General features: G+C 50.6%; 3 protein-coding genes across 3 annotated transcripts; 2 read left to right on the forward strand and 1 right to left on the reverse strand.

The window, feature by feature from the left end:
• LOC8085454 (pentatricopeptide repeat-containing protein At2g30780) lies at positions 1,005 to 3,089 on the reverse strand. Its single transcript, XM_002468425.2, has 2 exons — positions 2,818 to 3,089; positions 1,005 to 2,532 (listed from the first exon to the last, which is right to left on the reverse strand). Exons 1-2 carry the CDS (start codon positions 3,049 to 3,051, stop codon positions 1,537 to 1,539), a joined length of 1,230 nt encoding a protein of 409 aa, XP_002468470.1. The 5' UTR covers positions 3,052 to 3,089; the 3' UTR covers positions 1,005 to 1,536.
• Positions 3,250 to 4,854, forward strand: LOC8059858 (late embryogenesis abundant protein D-34). Its single transcript, XM_002465784.2, has 2 exons — positions 3,250 to 4,207; positions 4,295 to 4,854. The coding sequence occupies exons 1-2, from the start codon at positions 3,530 to 3,532 to the stop codon at positions 4,466 to 4,468; spliced, it is 852 nt and encodes a 283-aa protein (XP_002465829.1). The 5' UTR covers positions 3,250 to 3,529; the 3' UTR covers positions 4,469 to 4,854.
• Positions 9,232 to 10,721, forward strand: LOC8085455 (transcription repressor OFP12). Its single transcript, XM_002465785.2, has one exon. The coding sequence runs from the start codon at positions 9,718 to 9,720 to the stop codon at positions 10,348 to 10,350; it is 633 nt and encodes a 210-aa protein (XP_002465830.1). The 5' UTR covers positions 9,232 to 9,717; the 3' UTR covers positions 10,351 to 10,721.

Below are 11,762 nucleotides of genomic sequence, written 5' to 3' on the forward strand. Positions count from 1 at the left end.
TTGACTAGGCTATCAGGGTGCAAAAGTCCAAAGTTCCACGAGAGGATTATATGAATACACCAGGCACTTGCAATCGATAAACCTTTGTTAGTTTCACTGGTTATAGTTAAACTATATGTGTACTTATTTTCACGAATCTCAGTTCAAGTTGCAAATAAAGGGAACAGTGTCACAGTACAAAGAACACCAAACAGCTGATGCTAAGGGGTGGAACCGCGGAAAGGAATACAAGCAATGATACTAGTTCAGAGAATCAAGGACATGAAAACATGATGGACCGAACAAAGGGACCGGAAACCCAGTTTGGTAAAGTCTACTGCATGATGGACAGGAGTGGACGAAATCCTATCAAGATCACCCAAGTTGTTGCTCATGCATCATACTAAGCTAAACTGCTAAAGCACTGAACAGTACTTTGTGATCTTTCTCAAGAAAAATGAAATCCATTGGACGGTCACTACTTTTACCTATACTATCAATACAGTGGGTAACATCACATCGGTTTCTATCATAGCAATTTGATAGAAATATGAATTTGGGATTATTTTATTTTAACTGTAACAATCAGGGCAGACACAACTCAGTATCCAGAAAAGAGTAAGGTAAAGCACTAAAAATCTACTACACAGGTTAGCCTACTGATCAAACACCACCTAGTACCAGGGAAAATGGGGGTCATTTATATGCACCGGGCCCTGACTATGGTCTATGGGTCATATAAGCCGCTGTCACCAGTTTGAATAAATATGCCCTGAAGCCAGCTAGGACATGACACCATCACTCGCTAAATGGGCCAACTACTGAATAAATAAGGTCCTCATCAGCCAATCCAAACAAAGGTGAATCTTAGTGCCTGCTCGTAACACATATTCTATTTCTGAACTACAAACAAAGTAGGGGAAAGTAGATTTGCTTCATTGAGGTAACCAGCCATACAACTCATGGGTCCATCTTATCTTCCTAGTGGCCTAGTGGGTCGGCCAAATCAAAGGGTGAGTCCTGAGTGTATTGTATCTTGCCATCTTAAAGCAAAATTTGTAAGTGTTTGTTGAACACTGTACAGTGCACAATACAGGACTGGAGAAGGATGCAAGAAATTTATTTATATTCTGGAATCAGAGTTTCAAAAATGGGTTATCTCAATGAAGAACACAAGCAAAATGGTGAAACATGCTACCACCTGGGGCATCGATATACCTATATTACAGTACATAACTAGATGACAAGTGACTAGATTTTCTTGAGTTCTCAATGAACCCCTCATTGATCTTTCTATGTAAAACCTTCTTCAACCTGAGCCCAGCATCCATGTAACTTCATGCTTCTCACATGCACACATGCAAAGTCAATAGCCTAACATGATCATTCATCTGAATCCGAGATATTTTCCATGTCAAACATAGAACTGATCAAACAATTTTGAACTGAACTTAAAAAAAAATCAACCCCGGATTTTGTTTTCCAGGCTTGATGCACTTAAGGATTCTGAAAGTATTACTGTGGAAAGTCATGGTGCACAGATAGTTCTTTGTGAGCTCATGCAAATCCAGCTTCCCTCATATCAGCTATGGTTGAATCAAGTCTTTCATGTAAATCAAACTTTCGGTATCCTGCAACCAATATATCATATGTAGACCTGTTGAGCTTGAACAAATTTCGGATGCGATTCAAGAAGAGATCCAACCTATCAAACTCCCTGTGACGAAAATAAGAACAGATTATGACCTCAACATCCTCTGGGCACATAAACACCACACCGTTGTCCAACATCCGGTAAATCGCATGCTCCATATCTGCCAATTGATCTGCCTTAGCATAGAACCTGATAATTCCATGGTGCAGTTGTGTTTCAGAACTCAAGTGTGGTCCCTTTTGTATTAGGGCAAGTAGCTGCTCCATTTCATCTATTTCCCCTCCATCTAGGCATATTCTTGTCAACCTCACAACTATAGCTTTGTTCAACTCCCAATTGCCATCACTTACACGTTTTAAAAAGTCTCTGACTCTGCTGGCCTCCTCCTTTCTATAGAGAATCTCAAGACTGGCCTCCAAAATAGTAGAGTTTGGCTTAATCTCCAAGGCAATCATTTCCTCAAAAATTGTTTTGGCATCATCTAGCATGTTCAACTGAACAAACCCTGTGATCAAAGATTCAAAAGTTTGAATACTTGGCGTAAACCCAGCATTCTTTGCAGCTACATACCAGCTCATCATAGCATGGCCACTTCCAAGCAGCGAAAATGCACAGATGAATGCATCATATGTAGCTGAGTTGGGATTGCAACCATCCATGTCTTCCATACTCTCATATAAGGTCATTGCAGAAAGGAGGTCACCGGCTGACAAGAAAGCATTAATAAGGGCATTGAAAATGTTAGTGTTCAGCTGGATTCCCTTCGCCTCCACGCATTCGAAAACTCTCATTGCAAGCGTTGCATTCCTTGTCTGACCACAGAAACGGATTATCCTCGAGTAGGGCTCGCAATCTTGAATGTTTTCCTTCAGCAGCTTCTCTAGTTCCCACTCCAATATCTAAGTCAATGTTCACCATTCAAACCGTGTTAATTAGCGGCATTAAATATCTCTTTCTCAAATGCAAATCAAAAAGGTCTCCTAAGAATCTCACGAAAATGTATTTACTTAACGGATTTGATCATATCGGCGTTTCAGAAAACGGCTATTGACACGCATCGCAAACCGCATTCTGACCCGTGAGGAAAACAGAAATTCCCTTGTACCGCAGCAGTAAAGCTAATTAACTAAACCGACCACTAGCTTGATCGAAGGGGCCAAGGAGTGAGGAGAGGAGCGACTCACGAGGTGAGCCTTGGTCGGAGACGACGCGCGGAGGAGCGCGGCAGCGAGGGGTTCCCAGAAGGCGCCGTCTCGGTGGGTCCCCGAGGAGGCAGCCTCCTCCATGGTCGCCTTGACGCGGCACTCCGGCTCCGAGACCAGGCGAGCGAGCAGATTCCCGTCCGTCCCCGAGGCCACGGCGGCGGCCGCAGTCCCCAGCCCGCGCCACAAGCGCCGGCGAACGGCGGCGATAGCCATCGACTCACTGGTCGCGGTGGAAACTGGAAACGGGCCTAATGGTTGAAGTACTACTAAGCAGGCCCAGTGAACTTTTCCAGCGCAGCTCGGCCCGCAAGTAAAAGGCCCATATCTCGCTGCCGCCTAACCGCATGGCATGGCACGCCTGTCCCCTCCGGGAGCTTCTTCATCCAGCTCGCAGCCGGCCGGCCCTTGGACTCGCGCCACATGGCCATGCAGCTGCGACGCGCCTCCTCTCCCTCGCCTCCACGTCTCCGGCCTCTGCACACATGTCCCTCCTCGAGCTCCACGCACGCCGCATATAATCGCAACGATCCAATGCAGTGATGCACCGGCCAGATCGCGAGAGGCACACCCAAATCTCTACGACGCTAGATCAGAGCTACTAAGAGCTAATCCAATCAGCGGTGATCTCTAGCTAGCTACTTAGCTTTTGGCAAGTGATTTTAATTTAGTGAAAACGCTAGGTAGCTTGACAATGAGCCAGAGGCAGCCGAGGAGGCCGTCCGGCCACCAGGAGACGACGAGCGGAGAGCAGGGCGCCGTCCGCTACGGCGACGTGTTCCCGGCGGTGGCCGGGGGCCTCGCGGAGAAGCCCGTGGCGCCGCAGGACGCGGCCACGATGCAGTCGGCGGAGAACCTGGTGTTCGGCCAGACGCTCAGGGGAGGGCCGGCGGCGGCCATGCAGTCCGCGGCCACCGCCAACGAGCGCATGGGCGCCGTCGGGCACGACCAGGCCACGGACGCCACCGCCGTGCAGGGCGTCACCGTCTCCGAGACCCGCGTCCCGGGCGGCCGCATCGTCACCGAGTTCGTCGCGGGCCAGGCCGTCGGCCAGTACCTCGCGCGGGACGACGATGCTGGTGGTGGCGGTGGCGGCGCCGGCGCCGGAGCGAGAGGCGCCTCTGCTGGTGGGGTCGGTAAGGATATGACGAAGGTGACGATCGGCGAGGCGCTCGAGGCGACGGCGCTCGCGGCGGGCGACGCGCCGGTGGAGCGCAGCGACGCGGCCGCGATCCAGGCGGCGGAGGCACGCGCCACGGGGCTGGACGCGAACGTCCCCGGCGGCCTGGCCGCACGGGCACAGTCCGCTGCCGCGGCCAACGCGTGGGCGTCGCGCGACGAGGACAAGGCCACGCTCGGCGACGTCCTCGCGGTACGTGTAACGTCGTCTTTGCAGTGTACATGCGTGTTGTAAGTGATGGAGATCTTTTGACTGCTTGTTGGTGGTGCATGAATGCAGAACGCGGCGACGAGGCTGGTGGCGGACAAGCCGGTGGAGAGCGGCGACGCGCTGGGGGTGGCTGGCGCGGAGAACCGCAACAGGGACGACGGGACGGCGAGGCCAGGAGGCGTGGCAGCGTCCATGGCTGCGGCCGCACGGCTCAACCGTGACGAGGCGGTCTGGGATCAGTGAAGCAGCGAGCGAGTGCGCGTGCGAGCAGCTAGCGCGCTGCCATGGAGAGGAGACGTGTCCCGGACCCGGAGTCCTTGTTTTTTTTTTTTTGAAAAATAAGTCCTTGTTTTTTTAAAAAAATTCGCTAGCTTTGGTTTTTTTTAGTTCGGTAGCTCCACGTATCTGCAAAACTGCAAAGTAGCGTGTCAATGTGCCGGCTGATCAAAACGTGTGTATCTCGACTTCAGGTGATCTGAGTTGTATATAGTAGTGTACTAGTACGTGTTGTAGCTTCGTGCAATAATAATGTAGCGCGTCGAGCGTGAGATATCTTACCCTAAACCCTAAGTGTAAGATATATGTACCCAGTGCACTTGTATGTTAATGGTGAAGATGTGTTAGATCAACTCTGCAAAAGAGGCCCCCTACACTGAATTAAATTTGAATTTGAAGGTCCAGGTAAAAAATTTTTTTGAACAAATATGAAGATTCAGCTGAAAAAAGAAAAACAGGTTTAACAGTCTACGATCATGTCAGAAAATTAGTCGTAGGTCCGCCCCCGTCGTCCGGCGCATGTGGCGCGTGGCGGCGCGTGCGCGTAAGGTTGGATAACGCGCCGGTGCGCGTGATGCCGTCTCTGTTCCCGCGCGGCGCGCGCTGTGCATACGCCAAGCCCACGAGGGGCGATCGATCCGGACCACCCACCGCGGCGCCGGCCGGGGGTCCTGCTCGTGCCTCCTGCCTGCCGCGCCCGCGCCCCAGAGAATTTACGGCGGCGCGCGGGACAAGCACGGGAGCACGGATCCTGTCCTTGTCGTCCGTACCCCCCGTGGTCGCCGGCTGCCACGCTCGGGTCGGTCGGTGACCTCGCCGGCACGCCGCGCTACTACGAGCTGGTCAGATGGTCGAGGCGCCTCGCCTGCAGCGTAGTACGTAGTTTGGGCAGCGGGCGCACGTCTGCAACACCTAGGCCTTGTTTAGTCCCTAAAATCCAAAAAGTTTTCAAGATTCCCGTCACATCGAATTTTACGGCACAATATTAAATATAGACGAAAACAAAAACTAATTATATAGTTTGACTGTAGATCGTGAGACAAAACTTTTGATCCTATTTAGTCTATGATTGAACAATGTTTACCACAAACAAACGAAAGTGGTATAATAACGAAATCCAAAATTTTTTCGCATCTAAACGAGGCCGGGCCTTCCGTCCGTGTAGCGGTGGAGGTACGGTGGAGCTAGCAGAGCAAGCGGCCGAGACGGCGCCTAATTTATGAGCGCGCGCGAGCCGGTGCATGGCGGCGATGGCAAGGAATGGGCCGGGACGTACCGATAGCGGCCGCGTGTGGTGGGCTTGAGGCGCGTGGCGTGGCGTGGCGTCTCAGCACTGCGCGAGGGTGGGCTCATGGTTGTATTGTACCGATTGATAATAACCACATCGCATGTGCCCTGCCTTGGCTTGCCCTGCTCGCCGGGCAAACGCCTGGAAATGGAAATCGCGGCGCTGGCGCGGGTGGGAGGGATGGAGAGGGACGTACAGCCACGCGGAACTTGGATCACAGCGCGTGTCTTGCGTGGTGCCGACGGAGGAGAATGGGCAGGAAATGAATTGGATTGGAACTCGCCGGTACGGGCAGGAACTGAGAAGGTCGAGTTTTGCATTCTATGGGAAAAACGCGGAGAACCTGCTGGCCCTCCATGATGATGGATGTGGATCGATCTGCAACAACTTTACGCTCCTGTGGGATCCGTCCATGCATGCACATGCAGCACCCTGGCCCGGCGCTCCGGAACCCTGCTCACTTTAAATTGATCGATGCTTGTACGCCTGCCTTAGTAATATACTTCTTTATTTACTTGGTTCGTTGATTTGTTGTGAGAGAAAAACACTGTTGAATGACTAATAGATTCGATAGATAAGCATAAACGAACAAAAACCTTAGTTGCTCGTGTTATTGATTGCCATCTGTACGGCCATTATTACCCAGTTGCTCATACTGCTATATATACACTGCACGGAGTACACTCATCTTCAGTAAGTGAGTTGCCTATCCTATTCTTAACCATCGGTTTAAGCTTGACAAATCGTAGCTAGCTAGTAAGCTACTAACTCGCTGCTGCGTAGCACTAGACTCAACTATGTTAAGCTATTCATTCATGCCTCCTTTTAGTTTGTAGTGCAGCCAAAGGAAAACACACAAAAGTTCTATCACTAATCTAAGTATCGTTCAACATCATCGATCGATACTCAGAACTATCCGATTCTTAGTCTTCGTGATCATCCTTTGAAAACTGAAGTTGAATAACCATAATTGTCAATGAATCACCGTTATTGCGACCTAACTTTTATTGCCTCTGCAAAACTCAAGTTAGTCATAATAATCTTGTGTAGTCATTAATTAGTCACCGAAACCCAACTACAAAACTAGATGCTTTCACATATGACTCGCGCTCTTGATTAATTGCCGTCATTTACATATGGCCACTGCCCAGTTGCTCATATAATAATCTGCTGTACGTATAAGTCAAGTGACTTATTGTCTATCTTAATCGTCGTATTAAGCTTGAAAAAAACCGTAGTAGCTACGGTACTAGCTAGCTAAGGACATTGCACTGTGTGAAGATCCTCTTGTATATTCAGGGCTGATCAGTAGCTGAGACGATCGAGAGTTGCTGACGACGATACGTATGTAGATGCAGACGTAGACGGGCGAGCGATCGAAATGGGGACGCCGATGGACGACGACCATCACATGTGTACGTGTATCTGCCAGGACCGTATATGTAGATGCAGACAGGCTGACATATATACTAGCGCGTACTACGTACTATGCATTGCGGCCATTCATTTTTGGATGGTCCCGTGTCAGGCATCAGACGAGACGCCTGTTGCCCTCAGGCTTCAGCAGTCAGCTCTCGCTGCTACGCACGTATCACTGCGTGTTGTAGCGTGTGCCAAGCTATAGGGAACTAGTAGTGCTAGTAAAAACATGGTATATATACGTACGCTTGCACGAGAAATGTGTACCAATTTAAAGACGATCATGAACATTGTTGTCTGCAAAATTCATTATCAGTTGCAAATTAAACGAGACCTTTTCTTTGCTTTGTTGAGGATAATATATATATATATATATATATAGGTTAGCTGCATGAAATAAACAAATAATAAGCAGAGAACACTTGTGTATTTCTCTCGTCAACAACACGAGCAGGTAGACACACACACATTGTTGGCTGACAGTACATTTATGGGCGCTCCTGATGCGCCAAATTTTCTAATTCTTCAGTGCGCATGGTGCTGCCTCCCGGAGACCGGGTATGTATCTAGCAAGATCATGTGAACCCTAACACGCCCAACCACACACGGACACGCCTCTCTGCCTGCAAGGCGGGTTTTTTTTTTCCTCACACTCCTACCCATTAAATTCGCTTTGAGAAGTGTGCAAACACACAACTCAAAGCAGTTTCGCATTGAGATGTGTGTTTGCACACTTCTTAAAACGAATTCAATGAGTGGGAGAGCGAGGGCATATGCCCTTAAGGCCAGTCTAAATGCATAGTTTCATAGCACATTTACCAAGACTATAAACTAGGTGACCGAGCCACATGAGTTTCATGGGGATGAAACTTCTCTCTCATTTGATGAAACTCCTTCATTTAATGACCCTATCAAGTCAGCAATTTTGCTTATGTGGCACCCTATTTAATGTGTATGACACTCCCATAAAACATGCATTGAGACTAACCTAAGGCAAAATTAACTTTACCTCCCTGCCTCCGTGTCCACGCATGGCCGCACACACTGCGTGCCTGCAGTGCCATGCATGCAGATGACGACCCTCTCCCAGACTACTCCTCACTGCTGTGCACGCAGCTTCCTCTTGTCTTGACGCATAGTATTTTCCACCAGTCCACCTGTAATGTAAAGTTTCTTTGTTTGGCTTGCTAGAACAGAGGACGCCGTGACACTGTGACTTTCATTTAGCATCGTTTTTTTGCAGCAAACGTTATGCAGTGCAGATGCAAGCTGTACGAGGGTAAGGTATAAGGCACATGCATGGAGCAGCAGCCGCCGGCCGGCCGGCTACAACTCGCCAATCGCCATTCATGTGCACTACACATACATATAGTCATAGATGGGCTCAGCCTCGGTGAAAACTGCGGGTATATGCTGTATCTGTAACGACTGTGAGTACGTACGTACGCTGCACACCGATACCACACACAGAGACAACACATACGGGCATGCACACGCTACAGGCGTGCATGCGTGGTACAGTCTGTACGAGCTGGACCAGGTGCTGCTGGCGACTAGTAAAAGGGAGCGTACAAGTGGAGTGAATTGATGGAATTCGGCGACACAGTAACCGGCCGGTGCTGTCAATTTCGGACCAGCAGAGGCATGCAGAGCCAATTGTACTGTACCATGCATGAAGCTAATGTGTGGTTGTTGAACATGCATTCAAGTGGCGACCGATGCAGGTGTATAGACTAGTCGTAGTTGTACATCGCGTGAGGATCGGAGTAGTGTAGTAGTAGTATAGTATTGTATACATCAATGTACAGTGACGGTCTGACGGACAGACGAAAGCGGGAAAGCCGTTTCATGACATGTACGTACAACAGACACTCCACGGCATGAATTGCATAGACTAATAAGACGCTTCGACGGTAAAAGATTAAGGATTATTTGGCTCATCTACCTATCAACTCACCTTAACACGTATGAATAATAATTCAGGTGAATATACGTACATGTGCATCCAAACAAGTTCTAAGAGGAAATGTACGTTTGCGACGCATTCTCATATTTCTCCCTGGCCTGTTGTAGGACCGTTTTTTAGAAGGGTTGAAACAGAATTTCTCGAACCTGGGTACCTCAAGTGGGAAGGCTATCGATCAAACAAAGTAATTTCTTTGTGCAACTTGTTGGTTCAGCTGTTTAATCAGGTAGCATCAACCTACTATTTTGTCCAGAAAATGTGACTTTGTCAGCTTGCACTGAACTCAGTTCGCCCAATAATAGGTTATTATAGAGTAAGCCCCCTAACCTGAAACGCCACTGCGCCCGCTTCGCTCTTGTCCTATAATAAACTCGATCCTCGCAGCGTCACATGCCGACTTCTCACTCCACACTCCATTCACGAGCTCAAAGCTAGCTACCTCTCCTCGCCGTGTCCTCGTCACTGTGCACGAGCACGTCGCCTTCCCTTCCGTTTCCCAACAAAGCCAAGAATAAGGCACTCGCAGCCGAACGAGCGAGCACGATGCTGGGATGCTTCTCCCGGCTGCGGCGGCCGACGACGACGGGGTCGTCAGCGGCGCCGGAGCCCATGCCGGCGGCGGCGTCCGACGAGGCGTCCACGTCGGCGGCCTCGACGACCTCAGCGGCGGGCTCCACCTCGCCGTGCTCGTCGTCGTCCTCGGCGCGCTGCAACAAGGACGACGACCACGCCGGCAACAACGACTCCAACTCCATCGTCGCCGTGGGCAAGAACCCGTCGGCGCTGTCCGAGTTCGGGCTGTCCTCGGCCATCGCGTCGCGCCGCTTCTTCCTCTCCTCCCCGGGCCGCTCCAACTCCATCGTCGACTCGTCCGCGCACGGCGCCGCCGCCGCCGCCGCCGCCCTGGGCGTGGGCGTGGGCGCGGCTGGGGTGGCGGTGCCCACGTACTCGCCGGACCCGCACGCCGACTTCCTCCGGTCCATGGAGGAGATGGCCGCGGCGCTGCGTCTCGACGCGCGCCGCCGCGGCGACAGGGCCCGCCTCCACGAGCTGCTGCTCTGCTACCTCGCGCTCAACGACAGGCGCGCGCACAAGTACGTCGTCAGCGCCTTCACCGATCTCCTCCTCCGCCTCACCGCCGCCGCAAACCTCGACGATGACCACCACCATGATTAGCTCTTCCGACCTCCTAGCATCAACCAGCAATTCTCTTCTGGAGCCTGCAATGACTGCGTTGCCATCGCCATGCACAGGGACAGCATTTTTGAGTACGGAAAGTCAAAAATCCTCTGCAATAATCGGCGAGTTACATGGAACCTGATCATGCATTAGCGTTACAAGATCAACCAACTGTAAATATTGCTTTCAGCTCCACGTCGAATTCCGTAGCTAGATACCTGTTCGTGTGCTGTGTGCACAGCATTTTGCTTCAACCTTTTTTTTTCTCTGGGTGTGTTGTGTGACTGTGTGAGCAGTGAGCGTTCTGGCTAAGATATGATATGGTTTTTTTTTCCTTCTAAAAACAAAGCTGCATTTGCATCGTGCTCGCTTGGTTTGCTTTGTGCTTGCCTTTGCCTTTTTTGGTCATCTCTGCTGCTTTACTGTGCAGCTCTCTAGCTTTCTGCTCTCTTTGGGGGTACCTACCTGAAGCCTAAATACGCTTTGCTTCTATGATAAACGTACACGCCATGTCAAAGGATGCTTGTATCGTGATTGTAATCGCTATCATGTTGCACCAGATACTAATCACATTGGTTGTAACTATGCGATTTTCTAGAGACAGCTAATCCGATGGTGTTTGGACATATGGATCACACTTGTTGACCTAGGTGATCCAAACAGGCACTATATATGTATCCCGTCGTTCTAATAAAATCTAAAGAGCCCCAGCAAATTTTGGGTGCTTCGTTCTAAAACATCACTTGGTAGACTAAAGAAACTAACCCATAAACGAGGTGTCCTCCCTTGAGACGAGCGAGGGGTCTTCGGATCCAGCCACAGGCAGCAATAATAAACGAGGTTCCGTGCAAAACCAATCGGCCGCCGGGGTTCAGTACAGGCGCCGCAGGCTGCTGCTTCCAGCCTACACATGGCCGCCGTGCAGTTGGATGGATCGCATCTGTAGAGCAGAGCAAGCAAACCATCGGCGCCATTACGTTTCCCTGACTGCATTCAGTGTTATTATAGGCATAATGCGCGATTTAAGGTCATGGAGGACCCACGGTCGCAACGACGAAACCACTCCGGGGGGGCCGTGGGGTGGGGAGAAGACAGAAGAGCCGTGCCGTCGAAAAGACTCTGGGCAGCCAGGCCGTTAGGGGCAGAAGTTGACACGGCAACAGCAAGCACGATTGCTACTAAGCCGTGTGCCTGACAGCTCCGTTCTTTTCTATCCACGGAAAAGGGGGGCTCCGGCTCACGAATTCACAAGACGAGCGGGTGGCCGGAGCTAGAAAAGCTTGCGCGCCCGTGTCGCGATTGCGATCCCTGCAAGGCCATTGACAACGCTGGAGCAGCGATCAAAGCAGGATCATGGAAAGCAGCAGAAACCACGCACGACACGATCTGAGTCCACCACCGGCCATCAC

The sequence above is a fragment of the Sorghum bicolor genome, chromosome 1 (genome assembly GCF_000003195.3).
Source record: "Sorghum bicolor cultivar BTx623 chromosome 1, Sorghum_bicolor_NCBIv3, whole genome shotgun sequence".
Classification (NCBI taxonomy): domain Eukaryota; kingdom Viridiplantae; phylum Streptophyta; class Magnoliopsida; order Poales; family Poaceae; genus Sorghum; species Sorghum bicolor.

Bases quoted from the DNA above. Each gene is read 5' to 3' on its own strand.
- LOC8059858 (XM_002465784.2), top strand. From the start codon at position 3,530: ATGAGCCAGAGGCAGCCGAGGAGGCCGTCCGGCCACCAGGAGACGACG. The intron at 4,208-4,294 runs GTACGTGTAACG...GCATGAATGCAG, and splicing joins CGCTCGGCGACGTCCTCGCG to AACGCGGCGACGAGGCTGGT.
- LOC8085455 (XM_002465785.2), top strand. From the start codon at position 9,718: ATGCTGGGATGCTTCTCCCGGCTGCGGCGGCCGACGACGACGGGGTCG.
- LOC8085454 (XM_002468425.2), bottom strand. From the start codon at position 3,051: ATGGCTATCGCCGCCGTTCGCCGGCGCTTGTGGCGCGGGCTGGGGACT. The intron at 2,533-2,817 runs GTGAGTCGCTCC...ACATTGACTTAG, and splicing joins CTCCGACCAAGGCTCACCTC to ATATTGGAGTGGGAACTAGA.